Source organism: Chiloscyllium plagiosum, unplaced genomic scaffold, assembly GCF_037043375.1.
Source record: "Chiloscyllium plagiosum isolate Xiang-an unplaced genomic scaffold, Cpla_swu_hap1 HiC_scaffold_5, whole genome shotgun sequence".
Classification (NCBI taxonomy): domain Eukaryota; kingdom Metazoa; phylum Chordata; class Chondrichthyes; order Orectolobiformes; family Hemiscylliidae; genus Chiloscyllium; species Chiloscyllium plagiosum.
In genome coordinates this window covers 81,335,090-81,361,458 of record NW_028270143.1, presented here as the reverse complement: position 1 = coordinate 81,361,458, position 26,369 = coordinate 81,335,090, and the positions used below count along the sequence as shown (strand labels likewise).

Below are 26,369 nucleotides of genomic sequence, written 5' to 3'. Positions count from 1 at the left end.
GCCCATGTCCCTCCAAACATTCCTTATTCATGTACTTATCTAAATGTATTTTAAATGTTCTAACTATACCCGCATCTACCACTCCCTGTGGAAGTTCATTCCACACACAAACCACTCTGGAGGGGGGAAAAGAAAATTGCTCCTCTTACATTTTTTTAAATCTTTCTCCTCTCACCTTAAAAATACCCCCTACTCTTGAGATCCCCCCCACCCTAGGGAAAAGACACCTGCCATACCCTTATGATTTTATAAACCTCTATTTGGTCACCTCTCAACTTCATATCCTCCAGTGAAAAACATTCCAGCCTCTCCTTATAAAGCAAACCCAACATTCCTAGCAAAGTCCTGGTTTGAAGAGTGTATTGAGGGTTGTAAGGGGGGTTCAAAATATACTCTGCTGTTGGTGGATATTGAATTCAATCTACCAGTGGTTCAGCAGCACCATGACTGACCAAGATGGTCAGTTCCTTAAGGACAAAGCTGCTCGACGGTGTCTGTGGCAACTGGCGAAGGAACCAATGGACCTATTTGGCCCATCCTTCACAATCTATCTGCTGCAGTAACATCTTTCCATGAATATATCAGTCAGTGATGGACTTGTGGAGAGGAAGTTTTGCTTTCATATTGAAGACACTATCCAACATGTTAAGGGGCACAATTGCTGTACTAAACAGAACAGACTTTGAACAGAGCTAGCAATTCATGTCTGGGCATCCATGAGGTGCTATAGGCCATCAACAACAGCAGAAGAAATTCAAACGCAATCTGTGACGTCATGACCCGACCATGTCTCCTATTCTGCGATTACCATCTCAGCAGGGGATCATTCCTGGTTAATGAGGAGTGCACGGTCGAAAAATGAAATTAATCTACCGATTAATTCAGGGCTATTTCTGAGTCGAACAGCATATACAGCAAGTGAACGGACTAAGTAATTCTTCAACTGACAGATCAGATGTCAGGTCCGTAATCCTGCCATATCTACCTGTTAGTTCTGCTGGACAATTACATTGTTTCCTAGATGCAGATGCTCTACAAATATTTCCATCCCCAATTGTGATGGAACCCAACAATTATCGCAAAAGGTAAGACTGAGGTTTTCACAACGATCTTCAGCCAGAAGTGCTAAGTGCATGATTTTATCCAGTCTTCCTCCAGAGGTCCCTAACATCACAGTTGCCTGTCTTTAGCCAATTTGATTTACTCCACTTAACATCAAGAAATGGCTGAAAGCACTGGTTGCTCGAAGAACTATGGCCCCCTAAAACATTTCCAGCAACAGTTCTGAAGACTTCTGTTCCTGTACACATGCAGCAGGACAAACCCAACATGATGAATTATTGTCCCATTAGTTTAATATTTAATAGTGACCATTACCAAATCCCCCATGATCAACATTCTGGAGCTTGGCATTGACTAGAATCTGAACTGGATTAAGCATACAATATTGTGGCTACAAGAGCAGGTCAGAGGTGAGAAATCCTGCAGAAAACAATTTATCTCCTATCTACCCAATTCAGATGAAGGGCCCCTGCCCAAAACGCTGAATTTCCTGCTCCTTGGATGTGCTTTTCCAGCACCACTCTAATCTTGACTCGAATCTCCAGCATCTGCAGTCCTCACTTTTTCTCCTATCTACCTCATGCCTGTCTCGCATCCACAAGGCACAAGTACTGAGTGTGGCTGAAGACACCTCAATTACCTGGATATTTGCAGCTACAAACACGCTTCTATGTCTCAAGAAACTTGGCATCACCTAGGACAAAATCACCTGTTGGGAAACACCACCCCCAAATATTCACTGTGAACACCATCACCATTCAGTAGCAGCTGTGTGTACAATCTACAAGATATAATGTATATATTTACAAAAACTCTTTAGACAGGACCTTCCGGTCCAATTATAGATCACTACTATTTGGAAGGACAAGGTCACCTTCTCACATATCAACACCACGATCAGCATGGTCATCTCCATGCCACTCATTTTCCTGACTTCAGAATATATTGCTGTTTTTTCAGTGTCACTGGGTCACAATCCTGGAACTCCCTGTCTATCAGTGTTGTGGTGTCTGCACTAATTGGACTGCAGTCATCCGCGAAGACAGCTCACCACCACCCTGTCAAGGGCAAGTAAGAATGGGCAATAAATTCTGGCCTAACCAATGACACCCACATCCCATAAGTGAATTTAAAATACTTCATTTCAGGTTGTATAATGTGCTTATGTTTGTAACTTCTGCATCTGTAGCAACTACATTTTTCCATAGGTTTTGAAGAGTTGTGTTGTGGCTACACAAATCTATCATGGTTTTTATTTCTAATGATTATCTTGCCCTGATTAGTTTATTGTGAAGAGATGATTTTGAAATGGCAGCGCGAATATTCTTTGAATGATTTTAAATTTCTTACTCATCTGGCAGCAGATTGAAGATTGGTACTTGTAAATAATTGAGATTAATAGTAGGCTGGTTATATTTAACAATTCTTTGTTATTTGAGAAGAATACAATCTTATATTGTGCAATGTAACTTGCTGCTTCAATAAATGTTTTGACTAAGTTGCTCTTTAAAAAACAGTTTTCTGAGAAGTATTATTCTTAGGATAGTCAAGAATTATATTCCCTTGAACAGGAAAGGAGAGCTATGTTTTTTTTAATACACATAGTGACTTGGCTTTCTTTAATAATGAATGACATAGGAAGGAGGAGTAGATCATTGACCCATTTGAACCTGTTCCACCGCTCACTGAGATCATGGCTGGCCTTGTCCAAGTCATTCTGCTATAACATGCGTTTCGGCAGTGCGAATTGGTTAAACGAAATTGATGAATTGTGGACATTGTTTGTTTGTATAATGCAAACTTTCTACTGAACAAGTATAACGATTTTTTTTATTAGTGATCTTCTACAGCACAATTTTCTATAGCCACAAGATTGCAGAGGCACAAAGGTGTTGCGTTATAGTAGAACAAACTGTATCTTAGTTACATTTACCGATATTTTAATCCATATCATTCAATACCTTACAGAACTGTCAGTTTCGACTGATCTAGCTGTGTTCAAGTAGGTCAAGAATTCTGCATTTTTGTGACCTTTTGTGTGAAATAGTGCTTCCTGAAGCCAGCCTTGAACGGAGATTGAATAGAGAATGTTAATATGCTCATCAACTTGTGTGCTGTCAGTATTTTCTGTTTTGATGTTGACTTATTCACTTAATATGCACGTATTTCATGAATTGTGCATTATAATGTGCCATTCCTTTGAGGTGAATTACCTGTCACTGTTATTTACTTTAAAATTACTGTGTTTTTTTTTTCACTTTGCCCCTCATTCTGTACTTAGATTACTTATTTCTGTCCCAAGGTGGCTGGTACTAGCTGTGGCTATGATTCGATTTTCTTACCAGAAAAGAACACACAAGGGACTATATAGGAGCATACAAAAGACACTAAAATTTTTCCAGACATTTGCATTGCTAGAGGTAAAAATATTGATTGCTGTTATTACAGTATTTGTTCAAACTGATTATGTAATGTATCATTCAAATTTCAGCTGCTTACAATGATCTCATGGTTTTTTTTTCTTTCTTTTATTGTTTAACAGATTATCCACTGTGCTGTTGGTGAGTAATTGGTGAATTGGTAAATTGATAAAGATACTAAATATGGAATCTTTTATTAACTACAAAGTTACTTTTTTTTAAGGAATAGTGCGAACTTCGGTGCTTGTTACTGGGGTCCAAGTCATGTCCAGAATTTTCATGGTGTGGTTTGTTATCCATAGTATAAGACCGGTAAGTTTAATTCAATTTTTTGATTGAATACTGAAGCCTCTATTTGTTTTTCCTGTCCTACTGATAGTACTGCTATTGTGCAGATTTGGAAAAAAATTCTAAGATTAATAATAGGAATAACACAAACTTTGTATTGGTTTGTTCTCCTCTTAATGGAAATTCTTGATGGCATAACTCTCCTTCTAATAATAGTGTAAATTGTAATCATTCTCTCAACATGCAATTCTGCAGCTACCATGTGAATCATTGCTTACCTGGGGAAACACTATTTTGTCATTGTTTGTACACATTGCTCCAATTCCTATTTAATAAAAATGGTAGTGATAACTAAAAAAAGATATGAAGTGAATGGCACTGCTAGCAATGCTGACTTCCTGTTTACTAAATGCAGGCTTTGCTCAGTGTTTAAGTAATGCTTAAGAATGTTGAATTCAATACCTCGCTATATTGAAATGGTGTATTGATTGGTGTATCAATCTAATGAAAAGTTTCACACCTTTCATACATGAACTTTAAGAGTGTCTTTAAAATGAGAAATTATTGAGACTATAAACAGAGTAATATTGAATGAAATTTTCCATCGGTAATGCATTATGATGTTCAGGCAGTTTTTAGTTAATTGTAAGTGATAACTCATGCCTGTTATTGTATCATCAGGGTCAAGACAAATCAAATCACTACAGTCTTATCAGACCATAGGACTGCTCTTTTATTAGAGAGAGATTGGTGCTGGTTTAACCTCAGGCAAGGGGAGGGATTGAGAAGGAGAGCCCTTCATGATAACCTCAGCCAGTATGGGGATTGAACCCACACTGTTGGTATCACATTGCTTTACAAACCACTGTCCAACCATTCGGCTAAACCAATCCCCATCATTAGGGTATTGAAATTCTTTACAGTTAGTGCATACTTTGAAGACTGCCTTCTATGTTTGCCTAAAAATTAATGTGCATACAACAAATCCATGAGATCAAATCGATGGATTTTACTTTGATGCGTATTGAGGGAGGATATTTGGTTAAGGAACTGGAAGATTTCCTGTTTTCCTTTGAATAATTTTATGTGAATATTTATATCCATCTAAATAGGGAATGCACCCATAGTTCAAAGATATGGTGTCTTTGTTATTACGGTATTTAAAGAAATGCTGCTTAGTGCATTAGTTGTTTAGTGCATGCTAGTAAGATAGAAATTGCATTATTTACTAAATATGTGCTTAATAAACTTGAATAGTATTTATTTTTTCCACTTTTTGTATTTCATAATGACAGTGAAATATTATAGCAAAAATAGGTGAAAACAAACAATTTAAATTCTGATTTAAGATTGTTGATTTCAATTAAATAATTATAAATGTGGAATGTACTAGAATAATATACTATTCAATGAAATGGTAGGACACAAGATCCTTGTTATTCTTTTTCTGAGACTTGATCTCAGCTTTTTGAAATTTCAACACAGCAGTGGATTGGAGGGGAATCATCTACTGTATTTTCACATAAATGGAAACCTGTAAATGAATTGCTTCCCAAAATAGAAACAAGGGTGAGATGTAGCACTAAGCTACAAATGTGAGTAAATAATTACTTAACAGTGCCAGAAAATGTGTTTAAAATATGTCGTCTTGTTATAAATTTGCAGTCACAAATTACGAACTTGGCTAAAGGTATATTCTAGTCTAACATCTGGAATGAGAAGATTGCCTCTTATGTATCCTGTAAAGTTTAGAAGACTCAGAGGCGACTTAGTTGAAACATATATGATCCTGATGGAACTAGACCAGTTTGAGGAAAGGACTTTTCCACTTGTAGTTAAAAACAAAGGGCTTCTAATTTAAGATCCATGAGGAGAACTATTTTCTCTTGGAGGATTGAGTGTCTTTGGAATTCCCTTCCTCAAAAGGCAGTAAATGTAGGATCTTTAATCATTCTTAAGTCAGAGGAGATAGATCCTTAATTTGAAGGAGATGCAAGATTGTTGAGGATATGCAGGAATGTAGAGTTGAAGTTAAAATTGGATCAGTCATGATCTTATTGAATGTCACAGTAAGCTCAAAAGGCTGAGTGACCTACTCTTGTTCCTCCTTTGTATGTTTATATGTTCATATGCTCATAGTTTCTATGAAGTATATAACTGACCAATATATCACTTTCTGGAATAAAATTGGTGCCACTGTATTCCAAGAGCCAGATGCTATATTCAATAATTAGTTTGGTGCATTAATCATAGCAGAGCTTGTAACTTTTACAGGAAATGTAATGAAACTCCAAGTAAACCGTGGGCATGAATTGCACTTTACTTGTTTTCATTTGAAGAGCATGCGTACAAGATTTGCATGTATAGTGTTGTTGGAATCAATGCATAAACACAATGAATGTTTCTTCCATTATGTATCTTGTGCCAGTGTTTGAGACATGTGTAACTGTTTGTACAAATATCCATAGTGTTTGTATTTTTAACTTCGTAAATTTGAATTCTGCAATGCAATACAATATTTTTCTATAGTTTCAGCAAAACAGATGTAACAATGTTTGATTGCTTATGTGGAAAAATCAAATACATAATACTGTTGAATATTATTATTTTTTATTGCAAGGTGTCATTGCTTTAGTTTGTAATCAGTAAGGAGAAATCAAATGCACTTCTGAATATGGGGGTTAATCCTTTTCATTTCTGAACATGCCTGTTTTCTCATGGAATAATCTGCAGATACAGAATGAGGAAAGCGTCGTTCTTTTCTTGGTCACATGGACAGTGACAGAGATTACCCGATATTCCTTTTACACATTCAATCTGCTCAACCATTTGCCTTACTTCATTAAATGGGCCAGGTGGGAGAATGTGATGGTATGCAGCTGCTTTGTGATGACGTTTTGCATGCTGTACTAACACTGGATGTTGCTAATTCTAATCGAACTTTAGCTGTTGCAAAATAGCAGGATGCAGCTAATGGTTATGAAGGTGAGATGATAATGAATTATCTGCACCTATTTGTTTTCATGTTAACAATCAGGTTATCTTGATTGTTCCTTGTGAACTCGGAGACTCTGTTCTGCAATCGTCATTTGGTGAGGTTTCCTAATGGTTGAGTTAACAGAGAGGCCCAGATGTTTACAGAAAGCTGATATCCTAATGGATTGCTTTGAGACTTTTGAATCCCTTTAATTTTGAAAACACTTAACTTCTTTTGAAGTTACAAGAGGAGAGTTTGAATGCAAAGATGAATCTCAAATTCATGAAATTATTTAATTTGTGGCCATCAGCTCTGCAATTCATGACAATTGAAGAAATTTGAGTTGTTATAGTTGCTGAAGTGTCTCATCAGTCATCTGAAGATGGATTATGCATTTTTGCTCAGCAGCCACAGTTTTTAATTTAGCTAATGATGATAGAGATTTCAACCTTGATTCACATTTTATGCTATGGCCTTGAATCATAATGGACAGGTATTAATTAGAACAAGAAATATTGAACCAGTAAAAATTTTAATAAGTTAGGATGTGAGAACAGGGATTTTACTGGGTTTAGGCTTAATTTTGAAATAGACCATTTCATCCAATCTGCCAAGTTTTTGGAACAGCATTGAATGGATTATTATAAAGTTGCCCATTACATCCTGGGGAAGTGTTGTAAAATTAGTCTTTTTTTGTATTGTGGTATGACCGAAGACAATCTCATAGTAATATGTAATACATATGGTTCAAATGGTAAATCTACAACAATATAGCAAAATAATAAGTGACATCCTATGGCATTCCTCACAGTAGGTCCAGTGTTAAATTGCTTAATTAATAGTGTGTGTGTTTGCCTATTACAACATATAATACATTTCATGTATATAGAAAATCTATTATGCACATAGTTAATCTGCATATAGAAGTGAAATGCATGTACAAAAGAATAAAGTACCATGAATTTCAAATATTGTATGTTGAATGAATGCCAGTTAAAAAGATATATAGAATAATATATTCAGTGAATTCCTACATAAACAGGTGAAACTATCCTAGTGTGTCTGTTTTCCTTTTATCGCAGTATGTTTATTGCTCACCTTTTGAATGCTCTTTCATTCTTCTCCTCCACAATTCTCCTTAGATTATGATACTCATCTTTCTTTCTTTATACCATAACCCTTCACGCACGCTCTCTTTCAATTTACCTTCTATACTCTAGCTTCAGAGTCAAATTTTTCCACGCCATAACAGCTGAAAAACAAAATAATAGTGTATGAATGGTGTGAAAATTAGCAATTGATTTGAATCTCAAGGAAAATGATAGCAAATCTAGCTGAAAATCTATGGATTGCACGTTCATGGACTGTGGTGAAGTTGTCCTTGAAATGAAGTCAAAATCCTGGAACGCACTCCCTAATAGCACTGAGAGTACCTTCACCACATAGATTGTGGTAATTTGCTGATGGGTTGTACATATGTTCACTTCCATTTGTGCCCACTAGATAATGAAGCAGTTTGTGCCTTCATGCAGTTATATTTACACAACATGAAGATGTGAGCTTATAAATAATAAGTAATACTCATGTCACATACAAGCTAAGGAATGACAAGTTTCCTGCTTAATTGATACTACATCCATCAACTTAAAAATTCACTCCCTTTATCACTGGTGCACCAAACCAAAGTGAACATCTACAAGAACCATAGTAAAGTGTTACAACTTTGATGGACCTTCCAAACATATGACCACTACCATTCATTAAAAACTTGTGTTAAGAATTCATATCTACATTTAATGACTGTTGGAGAAATTTAAACTGATGGAATTATTGGGACATTTTCTGGATTGAACAGGAATGTATGATTTCTTGGAATTATATTCAGCAATATGTGAGCTAGGGACCAACATGTGAATTAGTGAAGTCAAAAGTTTAATATGTGCCCTAAGCGCTGTTGATGCGAGTGACTTTGGCGGAACGGAGAAGTATATCTTTCAAGGCGCTAAGAAAAGGAGTTTGCTGTAAATATTGAAAAGAAAACTGATTTTGAGAGGACTAGGGACTGATGCTAACAGTTGTGTAATTGCCCATTATGGCCTTTGGGTCTGTGAATCAGAATTCAGAGGTCGGGAAGAAAAGGTAACACTCCAAAAGCTACAGTCTCTCTGAAGTTTTGCTTCTTAGACAACATTTCCAAATATCAATATTTGTGTTAACCTATTAAAACCTGAGGTAATGGACTGTGACCAATTCTGACCCACTCTAATCTAAGTTGATTGGAATTGGAGCTAGATATTTATCATCAACCTACAGTTGTTAGCAATTCAGCTTCATTGACAGTGCTGTCTAGTTTCTGATATTAATGCTTACCATTGACATCTGTTCTTTCATCAATATCTGCTTTGGACACCCTCACCATCTGGTCCACTTGCTTTTGCTGCTTCTTTTTCCACCACATAAAAAAACATAATTTCCTACCCACTTGTTACCCAGTTATGAAGAAGACTCAACTCTGTTTCTCTCACCATAGATGCAGCCAGAACTGCTGAAATTCTCCAACCCATTTATTTAATTTCAGATCTCCAGTATCTGCAGAATTGTGCTTTTAATTAATCAATGCACTTGCATTAAGAAATTTTCTTGAGAACAAGCATTTTAAAAAGTAGTTTATTTCAAGAAGCCTTGTTAATGTTTCTTCTTAGCAGCACAAAAGAGGAGAATTGACCATTTGGCATTGAATCACCAAACTTACATTAATGGTGTGACTGGTGGAGTAATGGGGCTTTACTATCATTCATCCTGGCACAGTACGAATACGAGGACGGCAAGCATATGAGAACCACACCATCTCCTTGACCAGTTGGAGGTGGATCAGAAACTGTGGTCCTGTTCATGATGCCCCATCCCATGAAAGATTTTTAGAAAATACCAGCTGTGTACTGCCTGCTCAGTTGAAAGATTTCAGCACATAGGTAGAGCTAGCTTCAGTATTGATTTGGCTGCTTACATCATTTGGAACACAATGAATCAAAATTTGAACCATACAAAGCTTAAACTTAGCCTGCAACATTTTAAAGGTGGGAGTGGGGTTGGTGGGGGCAGGGAGAGAGAATGTGGTAGAGGTTCATTTTGGCTGGAGTTGGTACTGAGAATCAAGCAGCAAGTGAACAATGGCACAGCGCAGGAAAGAGAAAGCAGGTTCCATGGTTTTCCAGTACCATGTTAGAAGCTATAATGGAGGAGCTAGGAAAATGCCATGCATCCTGTCAGCAGGAAGGAAACCCCTCCAGATACATGGTAAAAAAAGTGAGAGTGGATAAATGCCAATAATGTAAATGTGATGTCACAAAAGTTCAATGAACTTAGACATGTAGTCAAGGTTAGCACATATCTGTTCAAATGCCGCAAATTATCAACAGCAACAGCTGAAATCACTTCATTGTCATAATTGACCTACTACAAGTCTCTTCCAATCAGTCTCTTAGCTAATCACTACGTACCACAGTGCAGAAGGTTGTGGTTGGAGTACCATTTCAAGCAAGATGCGTTGTCCTGGATGGCTTCTAGTTTGTTGAATGTTGTTGGAGCTGCAAACATCCAGTCAGTTTCATTTCAAACCTGGCTTGTGCCTTTTAAATGATGAGCAGGCATTGAGGAGATGAAAGATGAGTTACTTTCTGCAAGATTTCTCTGTTAAAACCTGCTGTTGTAGCCATTTGTTGCCCCTATTTAGTTTACGATGAATTGTAATCGCAAGATGTTCGTGGCAAAGTCAACAAATGGTAATGCCATTGAAAATAGTTCAATAGTTAGATTCTCTCATGTTTTGAGATGGTCATTACCTTGTGTTTGTGTGAATGGATGTTATTTACAATTTAGCTCCAACCTGAATGTTGTTCAGATCCTGCTGCATATAGTTTCCATTCCTAAAGGATCATGAATGGTGCTGAACATTGTGCAATCATCATGGAACATCCCTACTACTGACCTTATGATGGTGGGAAAGTCATTGATGCAGCCGAACATAATTCAGCCTGGTATAATATTGTGTGGAACTGAGGTTTCTTGGCACTGTGCTGGTGTCCTTACCACTGGACCAGGAGGCCTGGGTTCAAATCCCACCTGCGAAGTGTATCATAACAATTCTGAAGAGGTACATTAGAAAACATCTATCTTCAAGAACTCCTGCAGTGATATTCTGGGGCTGAAATTATTGACTTCTAATAAGTACAATCATCTTCTTTTGAGCTAGGTGTGACTCCAATATCTGGATAGATTTCCCCCAGGACTCCAGTTTTGCTTGTGCTGGTTGGTGAAATGTTGCCTTGATGTCAAGGATGGGCAGACTCATGTCAGCTTTGGATTCAGCTCTTTATCCATGTTTGAACAGAGCTGGATATGAGGTCAAGAGCTCAGTGGCACTGGTAAAACTCAGTCTGAGGGCCAGTGTTTGTTTGGCATGGCAGATGTAGATATCAGTGTACCAGTATTTGTTGTTGATCAAGAGTCGACTGGTAAGATAATAATTGGCCAGATTGGATTTGTTCTGCTTTCAGTGCACAGGACATACCTGAGCAATTTTATAAATTGTCAAGTAGATACCAGTGTTGTAGTCATACTGGAAATGGGGCATGACTTGGTCTGGACTGCAAGTCTTCAGAACCATTGTCAAAATTGTCATGGCCCATTGCCTTTGATAGAATCATGGAATCCCCACAGTGTGGAAACAGGCACTATACAGTAATTGAAGGAGACTTCAATATGCAGGTGGACTGAGAAAATCAAGTTGGTAGTGGTGCTTTAGAAAGGACCTTCTTTAGCCAGAAGATGGTGAATCTATGGAACTCATTGCTGCAGAAGGCTTTGGAGACCAAGTAAGTGAGTGTATTTAAAACAGAGATAGATAGATAGATAGATTCTTGATTAGTAACGGGATCAATGGTTACAAGGAGAAGACAGCAGAATGCGTTTGAGAAACAAATTAGTTCTGATAGAGTGATGGAACAAACCTGATGCGCTAAATGGCCTAATGCTGCTCCAGTATCTTATAGTTGTTTCCATTTGTGGGACAGTACAGAACCAGAGGACGTAATTTCAGAGTAAGGGGATTGCATTGCTGAGATAGATTTTTTTAATCAATTGAGATTCAAAAATTTAGTGGAAAAGGAAGGAAAGTAGAGTTTTGTATAATCAGATCAGGCATGAGCTAATTTTATATCTAAGCAGACTCAATGAGATGAATGGCCTAATTCTGCTCCAATACATTGAGGTGGAAATGAAGTGGGACCAATATATTGAAAAGAGATGAAATGCATGGGGGTTTAACATAATTAATCAAACTCAAGTCTTTTTTCAAAATAAGATCAGTTTGGCATTCTCTTTTTATGACGAGAAACACCTTTTTAGGCAAGCTGTTTGAAACTGTAATACTGGAATAAGTATTTGGGGAAAAAAAAATAATGTACTATAATTCCTGTCTTATGATACAATTAAATGATTGTATGTCTCCCTCAAATTAACTTCACACTGTACGTAAATCATTTCTGGCAGTGACTGTTACATTCCAGATAAAAGGTATTTTCATGTGTGCAGCAAAGTGGTTGGGACCTATTTAGCTAAACTAAGCAGAACCTACAGAATTGTGAAATGACATAGTCATTTCCCATATCTAAAGATTTAAGGACTAATTCCAGTACTGCAACCTTTTATTTACATTTAATTTGCATGCATGAGGAATCTAAGTAAATGGAGATTTGCAAGCTTGCAGCATGGTAGGGTATTTGGCTCTTGAAACAGCAGCTCTCGGTACTGAAATAGTTTCATGTTTAGCTGCTGCCATTTTAAAGATGATCTGTTTTGGTCATGGAATGCACTTCTTACATTTCTTCAGATCCTCAGAGGTGGTCTGGAGTATTACTGTTACACCAGGCTTTCACAGTCATACTGTGTGAATGATTACATCTGCATGATTCATTTTGTGTGAAACATCTATGAAATGTTGCTTAATGTGTAATACTGAACATGCTTTTCATCTTTAATTCACTTTTTCAGTCAGTAAAAAATGTAATTTAATGTTAAAAGTATAGTTTGTGCTGCAGAATTTCTCTTTTATTAAATATGTTCACGAAAATGTGTGGTAAAATTTTGTTGGTTTGGTATGATATTACATTAACCAAGTGGCAAAACTAGGGTGTTGTGATTTCCTTCCCGGTTCTCCTTCATACTTCAGTTGTGTCACTAATATTCCCTGTGGGATCCAGCCTTACTCCCTCTGTGTATTTATGCTCTTCCTTTCCCTTGTGGCTGCCTAAGAAGGGAATAACTGCATGAATTCTGAGTACTGGGAATAGCTAGTAAGAGAGAGTAGCCAAAGAGAGGGGTGAAATGTTATAAGTACTTACTGATTGGCAGATGGAATATGATCAGTAATCAAGTCAAATTCTATTCTTAAAGTAAAATCAGTCCTGAAATATACATGCTTCATAGTATGGTCCGTATTCTGATTAAAATATGAAATCACTGATTTTACACAGCATGTGCATGAACAAAAAATTTGTTATAGACTTGAATCCAGATCTCTCATCATCCAAAATGAAAGATCTGCAGATGCTGTAAATCAGAAGCCAAAACAGAAGAAAGCTCAGCAGGTCTGGCAGTGTCGCTGAAAAGAAATCAAATTATATCCTCCATATTTGTTGCATACATTTTACATCTTTCTTGATACATGTATACTAGTGGCAAGTAGAATTTGTTATCAAAGGGGAAACAGAAAAAGGAAGATTTCAAAGATGTGGATTGAGGAGAATTTCAGATAAATAGCAATTTATTTTACTTGTATGCACATGCCAAAAATGTTGGCAAAAGATTGCAACAAATATGAGGAGAAAGTGATCTGAATTCAAGCCTATACCAGAAGTTTTTTCATTATTGCATATACTGTCCAAAATCAGTGAATTCATATTTTATCAGAATAAGAAACAAACTACATGAAGCCTTTACATTCAGGACTGATTTTAGTCCTCTAATTTAGGAATAGAATGGTAAATTAAGATTTAATTACATTATTGAAATGTTCGATTTATAGATAGTCATAGAGATGTACAGCACTGAAACAGACCCTTCGGTCCAACCCATCCATGCCGACCAGATATCCAAACCCAATCTAGTCCCACCTGCCAGCACCTGGACATATCCCTCCAAACCCTTCCTATTCATATACCCATCCAGATGCCTTTTAAATGTTGCACTTGTACTAGTCTCCACCACTTCCTCTGGCAGCTCATTCCACACATGTACCACTCTCTGCATGAAAAAGTTGCCCCTTACACCCTTTTATATCTTTCCCTTCTCAGCCTAAATCTACGTCCCCTAGTTCTGGGCTCCCTGGCCCCAGAGAAAAGACTTTGCCTATTTATCCTATCCATGTCCCTTATAATTTTATAAACCTCTGTAAGATTGCCCTTCAGCCTCCGACGCTTCAGGGAAGACAGCCCCAGCCTGTTCAGCCTCTCCCTTTAGTTCAAATCCTCCAACCCTGGCTACATGCTTGTAAATCTTTTCTGAACCCTTTCAAGTTTCACAACTTCCAACAGGAAGGAGACCAGAATTGCTTGCAATATTCCAGCAGTTGCCTAACCAATGTCCTGTACAGCTGCAACATGACCTCTCAACTCCTGTCCTCAATACTCTGACCAATAAAGGAAAGCATACCAAGCGCCGCCTTCACTATCCTATCTACTTGCGACTACACTTTCAAGGAGCTATGAACCTGCACTCCAAGGTCTCTTTGTTCAGCAACACTCCCTGGGACCTTACCATTAAGTGTATATGTTCTGCTAAGATTTGCTTTTCCAAAATGCAGCACCTCACATTTATCTAAATTAAACTCCATCTGCCACTTCTCAGGCCATTGGCCCATCTCATCAAGATCCCTTTGTAATCTGAGGTAGCCTTCTTTGCTGTCCACAACACCTCCAATTTTTGGGTCATCTGCAAACTTACTAACTATACCTCTTATGCTCACATCTAAATCATTTGCATAAATGATGAAAAGTAGTGGACTCAGCACAGATCCTTGTGGCACTCCACTGGTCACAGGCCTCCAGTCTGAAAAACAACCCTCCACCACCACCCTCTGTCTTCTACCTTTGAGCCAGTTCTGTATTCAATTGGCAAGTTCTCCCTGTATTCCTTGAGATCTAACTTTGCTAATCAGTGTCCCATGGGGAACCTTGTCGACCGCCTTACTGAAGTCCACATAGATCACATCTAGTGCTCTGCCCTCATCAATCCTCTTTGTTACTTCTTCAAAAAACTCAATCAAGTTTGTGAGACGTGATTTCCCACGCATAATGCCAAGTTGACTATCCCTAATCAGTCCTTGCCTTTCCAAATACATGTACATCCTATCCCTCAGGATTCCCTCCAACAGCTTGCCCACTACCGATGTCAGGCTCACTGGTCTATCGTTCCCTGGCTTGTCCTTACCACCTTTCTTAAACAATGACACCACGTTAGCCAACCTCCAGTCTTCTGGCACCTCACCTGTGACTATCGATAATACAAATATCTCCGTACAATGCCCAGCAATCACTTCCCCAGCTTCCCACAGAGTTCTAGGATACACCTGATCATGTCCTGGGGATTTATCCACCTTTGTGTTTCAAGACATCCAGCACTTCCTCCTCTGTAATATGGACATTCTGCAAGATGTCACAATCTATTTCCTTACAGTCTATGTCTTCCATATCCTTTTCCACAGTAAATACTGATGCAAAATACTCATTTAGTATCTCCCCATTTTCTGCGGCTCCACACAAAGGCCGCCTTGCTGATCTTTGAGTAACCCTACTCTCTTCCTAGTTACCCTTTTGTCCTTAATGTATTTGTAAAAACCCTTTGGATTCTCCTGAACTCAATTTGCCAAAGCTATCTCATGTCCCCTTTTTGCCCTCCTGATTTGTCTCTTGAGTATAAGGGCAGTAGGAGTATACTTTTCTAAGGATTCACTCGATTTATCCTGTCTATACCTTACGTATGCTTCCTTCTTTTTCTCAACCAAACCCTCAATTTCTTTAGTCATCCAGCATTCCCGACACTTACCAGCCTTTCCTTTCACCCTAACAGGAATATACTTTCTCTGGATTCTCGTTATCTCATTTCTGAAGGCTTCCTATTTTCCAGCTGTACCTTTACCTGCGAACATCTGCCCCCAGTCAGCTTTTGAAAGTTCTTGCCCAATACTGTCAAAATTAGCCTTCCTCCAATTTAGAACTTCAACTTTTAGATCTGGTCTATCCTTTTCCATCATTATTTTAAAACAAATAGAATTATGTTCGCTGGCCCCAAAGTGCTCCCCTACTGACACTTCAGTCACCTGCCCTGCCTTATTTCCCAAGAATAGGTCAAATTTTGCACCTTCTCTAGTAGGTACATCCACATACTGAATCAGAAAATTGTCTTGTACACACTTAACAAATACCTCTCCATCTAAACCCATAACACTATGGCAGTCCCAGTCTATGGTTGGAAAGTTAAAATCCCCTACCATAACCACCCAATTATTCTTACGGATAACTGAGATCTCCTCACAATTAGGGGGTCTATAATACAATCCCAGTAAGGTGATCATCTCTTTATTATTTCTTAGTTCCACCTAAATAACATCCCTGGATCCATATCTGGGTATATCCTCCCTAAGTACAGCTGTGATGCTATCACTTACTAAAAACGCCACTAACGTTCTTCCCACCCCCCCCCCCCCCCCCCCACACACACACACACACACACACACACACATTTCTGTCTTTCCTGTAGCATTTGTATCCTGGAACACTAAGCTGCCAGTCCTGTACATCCCTGAGTCACTTATCCGTAATTGCTATGATATCCCAGTCCCATGTTCCTAACCATGCCCTGAGTTTATCTGCCTTCCCTCTTTGCCTCTTGCATTGAAAAAATGGCCATTTAATTTATCTGTCCTACCTTGTTCCCTGCTTTGGCCCTGCCTGTCCTGACTGTTTGACTTGCTTTTGTTCTCAATTGTACCAGTCTCAGATTGAAATCTTTCCTCACTATCTTCCTGGGTCCCAACTCCACATCCCCCCCCAACCTTCCGAACTTAAATCCTCCTGAGCAGCTCTAACAAATCTCCCTGCCAGTATATTAGTCCTCTTCAAATGTGGGTGCAATCTGTCCTCCTTTTACAGGTCACTTCTACCCCAAAAGAGCTTCCAATGATCCAAAAATGTGAAGCATTCTCCTGTACACCAGCTCCTCAGCCATGCATTCATCTGCTCTATCCTCCTATTCCTGTCCTCACTAGCTTGTAGCACCGGGAGTAATCCAGATATTACTGGTCTCAAGGACATCCTTTTAAAATTTCTGCCTTACTCTCTGTAATCTCCCTTCAGAATCTCAACCTTTTCCCTTCCTGTGTCGTTGGTTCCAATGTGTACAATGACCTCCTGCTGGTCCCTCTTCCTCCTTGAGAACACTCTGCATCCTCTCTGAGACATCCTTGATCCTGGCACCAGGGAAACAACACACCATTCTGATTTTTCACTGCTGGCCACAGAAACGTCTGTCTGTCCCTCTGACTGGAGATTCTCTTAACACAACACAATCGATCGGTTGGAACCTAAAATACTTCTCATTACATTAGAGCCTGTCTCCATACCAGAGACTTGGCTGTCCGTGCTACGTATCCCTGAGTGTAAACAAAGATACATGCAGGTTTGAATTCATTTAGTTAAGTTTTCACTTATCAAAGTGGAAAACAATATTTAAAGTTATGAAAGCAACTTGTAGGAAATCCATTAGGGCAGAGGATGTGCTTTAATATGGAACAGAGAATTGCAACATTTTCATAGAATCATATTCGTTTGCTGCCAACAGTGAGGCTCAATGAGCATTCCATTGCTTATGAATAAATGGTACAACATTGTCAAGCTTTTCATCATTTATGTAAATGATTTGGAGGTGAATACAGGAGATATAGTTGGTAATTTGGCTGATGACAAAATTAGTGGTGTAGTGAAGAAGGTTACCTCGGAGTACAATGGGACCTTAATCAGATGGGCCAATGGGGCGAGGAGTGGCAGATGAAGTTTAATTTAAATAAATGTGAGGTGTTGCATTTTGGTAGGGCAAATCAGGCCAGGACTTACACAGTTAATTTTAGGTCCCTGGGGAGTGTTGCTGAACAAAGAAACCTATGGTGCAAGTACATAGTTCCTTGAAAGTGGAGTCGCAGATAAACAAGATGTGAAGAATGCATTTGGCAAAGTTGCCTTCATTGGTTAGTGCACTGAGTACAGTAGTTGGGAGGTCATGTTGCAGCTGTACAGGACATTAGTTAGGCCACTCTTAAAATACTGTGTTCAGTTCTAGGCATCTTCCTGCTACAGGAAAGATTTTATTCAAGGGTTCAGAGAAGATTTATGAGAATGTTACCAGGATTGGAGGATTTGACCGTTGGGGGAAAAACTGAATAGGCTGGGGCTTTTTGCCCTGGACTGTGTGAGGCTGAGGGTTGACCTTCTAGAAGTTTATAAAATTACAAGGGGTATGGATAGGGTGAATAGCTAAGGTTTTTTCCCTGGGGTAGGGGAATCCAAAACTAGATGGCATAGATTTAAGATGAGAGGGGAAAGATTTAAAGGGGCCAAAAGGGGAGCATTTTCACTCGGAGGGTGTATGGAAGGAGCTGCCAGAAGGAGTGATGGAGGTCAGGTATTTAATATTTAAAATTTTAATAAATATTTCAATATTTAAAAGGCATCTGCATAGGTCTATGGATAGAAAAGGTTTGGGGGATACGGACGAAATGTTGGCACATGGACTAGATTAGATTAGGATATCTGGTTGGCATAGATGAATTGGGTCGAAGTGTCAAAAACATCAAACATTACACTGCAGAACAGACCATTTGGCTCTTGATGTTGCGCCGAACTGTGGAACCAATCTGATCTACACTATTCCATTCTTGTCCATATGCCTATCCAATGACCATTTAAATGCCCTTAAAGTTGGCAAGTCTTCATCTATTGCAGGCAGTGTGTTCCACACCCCTACTACTCTGAGTAAAGAAACTACCTCTGATATCTGTCCTATATCTATCACCCCTCAATTTAAAGATATGTACCCTCATTCTGGCCATTGCCATCTGAAGAAAAAGGCTCTCACTCTCTAAACTATCTAACCATCTGATAATCTTATATATCTCAATTAAGTCACCTCTCAACCTCCTTCTCTCCAATGAAAACAGCCTCAATTCCCTCAGCCTTTCCTTGTAAGAGCTTCCCTTCATACCAGGCAACATCCTAGTAAATCTCCTCTGAATCCTTTCCAAAGCTTCTACATCCTTCCTATAACGCGGTGACCAGAACTGTATGCAATACTCCAAATGTTGCTGCACCAGAGTTTTGTACAGCTGCAACATGATACTATGGTTCTGAAACGCAGTCCCTCTACCAATAAAAACTAAATCACCGTAGGCTGCCTTAACAACCCTGTCAACCAGGATGGCACCTTTCAAGGGTCTATGTACCTGGACACCGAGATCTCTCTGCTCATCTACACTACCAAGAGTCTTACCATTAGCCCAGTACTTTTTATTCCTGTTGCTCCTTTCAAAGTGAATCAGCTCACACTTAAACGCGATTTGCTACCTTCTGGATTAGTGGTGCTGGAAGAGCACAGCAGTTCAGGCAGCATCCAAGGAGCTTCGAAATCGACGTTTTGGGCAAAAGCCCTTCATCACGAATAAAGGCAGTGAGCCTGAAGCGTGGAGAGATAAGCTAGAGGAGGGTGGGGGTGGGGAGAAAGTAGCATAGAGTACAATGGGTGAGTGGGGGAGGAGATGAAGGTGATAGGTCAGGGAGGAGAGGGTGGAGTGGATAGGTGGAAAAGGAGATAGGTAGGTTGGACCTTTGCTACCTCTCAGCCCAGCTCTGCAGCTTATCTATGTCTCTTTGTAACCTACAGCATCCTCCGTCAGTATCCACAACTCTACTGACCTTAGTGTCATCCGCAAATTTACTAACCTATCTGTCTATGCCCTCATCCAGGTCATTTATAGAAATGACAAACAACAGTGGATCGAAAGCAGATCCTTGCGGTACCCCACTAGGTACTGAACTCCAGGATGACTACTTTCCATCAACCACCACCCTATATCTTCTTTCAGCTAGCCAATTTCTGATTCAATTAACTAGTTTCCGTGCTGTATGACTCTCTAAAAAGCGGTTAATAGAGGATGACATTTGTGCCATGGTTCATAAAGTTAAGACATGGAACCTGTTTAGTTGGAGATGAAAATTAGTAGAATAGGAAGTTGCTTGTGGAAGTGGTTTATGACCCTTTTTACAATAATCGCACCTGTAGAGTCCCAGGGTCATAGAGATGTACAGCGCAGAAATAGAATCTTCTGTCCAACTCATCCATGCCAACAAGATATCCGAAATAAATCAAGTCCCATTGGCCAGCATTTGGCCCATATCCCTCTCAACCCTTCCCATTCTTTACTCCTCCAGATGCCTGTTAAATGTGATTGTACCAGCCTCCTCCGTTTCCTCTGACACCTCATTCCATACATGCACCACCTTCTGCATGAAAAGGTTGCCCCATAGGTCCCTTTTAAAGCTTGTCCCTCTCACTCTAAACCTATGCCCACTAGTTTTGGACACATCACCCCAGGGAACAGACCTTATCTATTTACCCTATCCATGCCCCTCATGAGTTTATAAACTTTATAAGGTCACCCCTCACACTCCAATGCTCCAGGGAAATCAGCTCCAGCCTATTCAGCCTCTCCTTATAGTTCAAACCCTCAAACTCTGGCAACACCATTGTAATTCTTTTCTGAAAGCTTTCAAGTTTCACAACATTCTTCCTATAGTGGGGAGACCAGAATTGCTGGCAGTATTCCAAAAGTGGCCTAACCAATAACCTGTACAGCCAGAACATGACCTCTCAACTCCTGTACTCAATGCTCTGACCAATAAAGGCAAGAATACCAAATTCCACCTTCATTATCCTATTTACCTGCGACTTCACTTTCAAGGAACAATGAATCATTCCAAGATCTCTTTGTTCAGCAACACTCCCCAGGGCCCTACCATTAAGTGGATAAGTCCTGCCCTGATTTGCCTTTTCAAGATTCAGCACCTCACATTTATCTAAATTAAACTCCATTTGCCACTCCTTGGCCCATTGGCACATCTGATCAAGATCCTGTTGTACTCTCAGGTAACCTCCTCCGTGTCCACTACACCTCCAATTTCGGTGTCATCTGCAAACTTACTAACCAGACCTCCTATTTGTGCATACATATAATTTATATAAATGAAGAAAAGCAGTGAATCCAGCACCGAACCTTGTGGCACACCACAAGCCTCCAGTCTGAAAAGCAACCCTCCACAAGCACTTTTTTACGTTCGACCAGTTCTGTAACTGATTTCTCTAGCTTTAATATCCTTCTCCACAGTAAACACTGATGCAAAATACTTGTTTAGTATGCCACGCCATCTCGCAGTTCCGCACACAGGTGGCCTTGCTGATCTTTAAGGTGTCCTATTCTCTCATTAGTTACTCTTTTTTGTCCTTAATATATTTGTCGAAAAGCATGGGGAAGAAATAATGGGAGTTTGTGAGAAAGATTTGTTATGGACTAGGCCAGATCACTTAAAACATTCTTAAGCAGGCAGCCCAGACCATAACTTTGCAATTTGTTTCAGTAAGTGTACAGTGAAAATTACCTGGAGTACGTTAGCGAGATTGACTACCAGGTTTTAAAACAGACAAATATTTATTCACAAAATTACACAATGAAACACACAGAACAGAATAAAAAAACCCCTACAGAACTCAGTCTATCCAAACTAGACTTAATTATGCTGTCCCGAATATACACAACAGTCCCAATAAGCAAACCACCTCACAACACAGTAAAAAAAGGAACAGATGCTTATCGATTGACGTTAGAAGTGCAGAAGGAAAAAGAGAGTTTTCACGCAGCTCACTGTTGAACTCCTAACTAGTTCTGGACTGAACTGCTCAGCTAGAGAGCTGACCACTCCCCTTCCATTTTACAGGCCACTTCTAAAACATGACCACTTTGGCCTGAAGTCTCATCTGTTCACATATAAAATAAAGGCCTCTCAAAATCCTTTTCATCTCTGTGCCAAACTAGTCTAATCAGAGCCCAGCCCATTTACAACCCCACTGAAAAAAAATCAAGGACACAGTATCCTTGAGAAAAAAAATCAGCTTTTAGAAAAAAGGGACCAACTTTGTGACAGCTATAGCAATAATGAAAGGTGGTTTTAATCTGTATATAGATTGGACGGATTAGTTTGACAAAGGGAACCTGGATGATGAGCTTATGGAGTGTTTTTGGGACAGTTTGTTTGAACAATGTATACTGGTCATGCACACTGAGAACTATGCTAAGGCTTCAGCTATACACAATTTATATTAATGACTTGGCTAAAGAAATCCAAATATATAATAAAATCTTGCTCATATTATAAAGATAGGTAGATGAGTAATTTGTGGAGAGAACATGACAATTCTGCAAAGGAATATAGATAGGTTAAATGAGAGGGCAAAAGTTTGTAGATGGAGTATAATGTTAGAACATGTGAATTTATGCACTCTAGAAAGAACAGAAAAGCAGCATGTTATTTAGACAAAGCGAAATTGCAGAGCTCTGAGATATAGAAGAATCTGGCAGTCTTGGTACATGAATCACAAAGTTAGTACACAGGTACTGGAAGTGATTAGAAAGGAAAATGGAATGTTGTCCTTTATTGCAGGGGAATGGAATATTAAAGTTGGCATGTTTTGTTATAATTGTATAGTGCATTAGTAGTGAAGCAAGTAAAACTCAGGATCTTTAAGAGCCCAGAGTTAGACTGAAGCAATTATGTATCCTCCTGTAAAATCCTCTTCACTAAAAGTCCCAGATTATACAACTACTGCAAAGATTAGTTGAACAAAGTCTGATATTGTTGTACAGATCCTATGTTTCAGGCAATGATAGGTAGGAAAGGATGTTTTGAAGTGGATGTAATGAGGCTACAGGCAACATAGGTAGCAAATGGATTATATTATGGGAACATGTGAAGTTTCTCACATTGGAGGAAGAGTAAGAAAGCAGAGCATTCCTAAAACAGAATATAATTGCAGAATTCTGCAGTGCAAGGTTAGTATGCAGGTACAGCAAGTAATTAAAACCAATGGAATACCATATATAAAATAAATTTAATGGATATCATGCAAGGTATTGGTAAAACTACACCTCTAATACTGTGTGCAGTTTCGATTTCCATATTTAAGAAAGGATGTAAATGCTTTGGAGACAGATCAAAGGAGGCAACTTTTATTCATTCACAGGACATAGATGTTGCTGACCATGCCAGCATTTATGGCCCATCCTAATTGCCCAGTGAGAGTTAACCACATTGCTGCGGGTCTGGAACCACATGTAGGCATTCTTCATTGTTGAAGTAATACTTCCTGGTTTATCTGTGCATTTGTAAAGTCCAGTTCCTGTTAGGTTTTTTTGATCATGTTTGTTCATATGGAAGGCTTTGTGCTGTTTCCTTAGCTGAAGGGCATGAGAGCTTTGGAATATGTAGCATCAGACATACATTTTGGTCAATCATCGCATGGCTGCATACAGAGGGCAAAGTTCCAGCTACTTTGTTCCAACAGTATGACTGAACCCCCGCTTTAGAATCCCATGGCGCATATTTTTCTTCCCTGGCCTGGTTATCCTGAATGACATTACAGCTAGTGCTGAATGCTCGCTTTTGCCATATATACATAATTGCTGTGATGTGGTTGCGATTACTGAAACTTGTTCACATTGGATCCTGACAACCTTGAGCTCATCAGTTTTGGATGGGTTTGAACACAGGCCAAGACTTTGAAAGCCTGTCAGCAAACCCATTCCAACACCTGGTTACTGCAAACTACCTTGTAATAATATGTACCTGGACATACAGTTCTAATTTTACAGATTGTAAAATTGCCTAATTGTTAATTATACTGAGCATATGCTTTCAAATATAAATGTCTCACAACCCGAGACAAAACTAAAAGCATATCTGCTTAAAATTTTCTAAAATCTCTTTTTTTTTATGTTGTGAAGATCTGGAATATCCTGACAGTAATTTTTGTTGATATTCAACATCTGTGATTTTTACATTATTTTTATTTGCAGATACAACTTCTTCATCATCTTGTATCCAATTGGTGTGGTTGGTGAACTTCTTACAATTTATGGTGCCCTGCCTTTCGTAAAGAAATCTGGCATGTATTCTCTGAGACTTCCAAATAAGTTCAATGTCTCTTTTGACTACTACACTTGTCTTATCATTGTAATGATAGCATATATACCACGTAAGTATGTTTTATTGGTTTATGTGGTAAACTTAATAGGAGAAATTTTATTTGAACCAATGTTAATGTCTTACTAACTTGCTCACGTGTTTGCCAGTTTAGTCTAGATTAATAATGATTCAAAACACAGCACAATTGAAAGAATCCACAAGCGTGAGCAACTAGAAATGCTTTAAAATCCTTTTTGACACAATTGGTGTTACATGAAATTGTTATTTACTTAGTGGCAAAAATTTGCATCGAAACAAAAACTTTTTAATTGTGATTTTGTTCTGCTGGGAATACGATTGCAGCTACCTATTTTGCACACAAAATCATTAGCTACATAGAATATATTGGTGCAAAGTGATTGTCCTAATTGATTTTAGACTTTGAGTTTAAGTTCTAATTGATAGCACTAGGAATGCTTCAAGTTTCCGGACACAGTATGGAAAGGGTCAGAATCTAACTTCAGGCACAGCAGATAAGGGGACAGTTTTATAAGAGGGAGAGCAATCAATGCACGACTGAGGATGTTATACTTAAACGTACACAGTATAGGAAACAAGAACAATGAGCTTTCAGCACAGTTTGAAATTGACAGGTATGCCGTATGGGTATCGGAGATATGGCTGCAACCAGACCAAAACTGGGAACTAAATATCCAAGGATACATATCCTTTTGAAAGGACAGGCAGATGTGCAGAGGGAGTGGGGTAGCTTTATTAGTAAGAAATGAAATTAAATTGATAGCAAGAAGTGATGTAGAGTCAGAGGTCAAAGAATCTGTGCGGGTAGATTTGAGAAAAAAGACCATGATGGAAGTCTTGTACAGGCCTTCTAGCAGTCAGGATGTGGGGAAGAAAATAAATCAGGAGGTAGAAATGAAATGCAAGAGGCACTAGTGAAATAATTATGGGAGACTTCAGTACAGGAAAACCTTGATTATCCAGCATTCAACTATCCAAATAGTGGATGATCCAACAAGATCGCAAGGTCCCGATGCTTGGCTAAACCATGTTATCCGGCATTTGATTAACCGAACAAAATACTCCTACATCCTTTGGATAATTAAGGTTCCTCTGGTGGACTGGAAAAATCAGGTTGGTAGCAGATCTCAAGAAAAGGAATGTCTACAAGATGGTTTATTTGGAACAGCTTGTGGTAGAGCCCACTAGGGAATAGGTAATGATGTGAAATGAGGTGTACCTTTTTAGGGAGCTGAAGGTGAAGGAACTTCTAGGGGGTAGTGACCACGATACGATAGAAGTAACCCTGCAGTTTGAGAAAGAGAAGATTGAATCAGATTTAACAGTATTACAATTGAGTAAAGGTGACAATATGAGGGAGGAGCTGGCCAGAGTGGACTGGTAGGGAAGATGGTGGAGCAGCAACGGCAGAAGATTTTCGGGATAATTCGGGAGACACAACAGAAATCTTTCTCAAGGAAAAAAGAAATGTAACAAGGGGAGTACGAGGCAACCTTGGCTGTCAAGGCAAACTAAGGACAGCATAAAATGAAAAGAAAAAGCTAATAATTTGGTGATGATTAGAGGGAAGCCAGCGGAATGGGAAGCTTTTAAACAGTGGAAAACTGAAGAAAGCAATAAAGAGGAGAGAAGATGAAATAGGAGAGTAAGCTAGCTAATAATTTTTTTAAAAATTGCAAAGAAATTTTTTGGATAACTGAAAGGGAAGAGGCACGAGTGGGTTTTGGACCACAGGAAACTGAGGCTGGAGAAGTAATATAGGATAGCAAAAAAAATGGCAGAGGAAATGAATAGGTACTTTTGCATCAGTTTTCATATTGGAAGACACCAGTAGCATGTACTAGAATTTCGAGAGTCAGAGGGGCAGAGGTAAGTGTAATAGCCAACTCTATGCACAAGGTGCTGGGAAGTGGAAAGGTCTGAAGATGGATATATCACCCAGACCAGATGGACTACACCCCAGAATTCTGAAGGAAATGGCTGAGGACATTGAAAAGGCATTGATAGTGATCTTTCAGAAATCACTGGACCCAGGGAGCGTCCCAGAGCACTCAAAAATAGCGAATGTAACACCCTGTTTAAGAAGGGAAGGAGGCAGAAGACAGGAAACTATAGGCTGCTTAGCCTGACCTCAGTCTTGATAAGATTTTAGAGTCCGTTATGAAGGATAAGATTGAGGAGTAATTGGGAGTGCATGGTAAAATAATGCCAAGTAAGCACAGCTTTGTCAAAAAGAGAGGTCAT

General features: G+C 39.0%; 1 protein-coding gene across 3 annotated transcripts in view; it reads left to right on the top strand.

The window, feature by feature from the left end:
* hacd1 (3-hydroxyacyl-CoA dehydratase 1) overlaps positions 1 to 26,369 on the top strand; it is a 73,356-nt gene that overhangs the window by 42,087 nt on the left and 4,900 nt on the right. For 2 of the 3 annotated variants that reach the window (XM_043690387.2, XM_087987366.1), the window contains exons 2-6: positions 3,365 to 3,482; positions 3,605 to 3,623; positions 3,706 to 3,794; positions 6,504 to 6,625; positions 23,978 to 24,156. In XM_043690387.2, coding sequence (XP_043546322.1) covers positions 3,365 to 3,482; positions 3,605 to 3,623; positions 3,706 to 3,794; positions 6,504 to 6,625; positions 23,978 to 24,156 — 527 coding nt within the window. The remainder of the gene's footprint in view (positions 1 to 3,364; positions 3,483 to 3,604; positions 3,624 to 3,705; positions 3,795 to 6,503; positions 6,626 to 23,977; positions 24,157 to 26,369) is intronic. The other variant, XM_043690388.2, reaches the window with a different exon arrangement.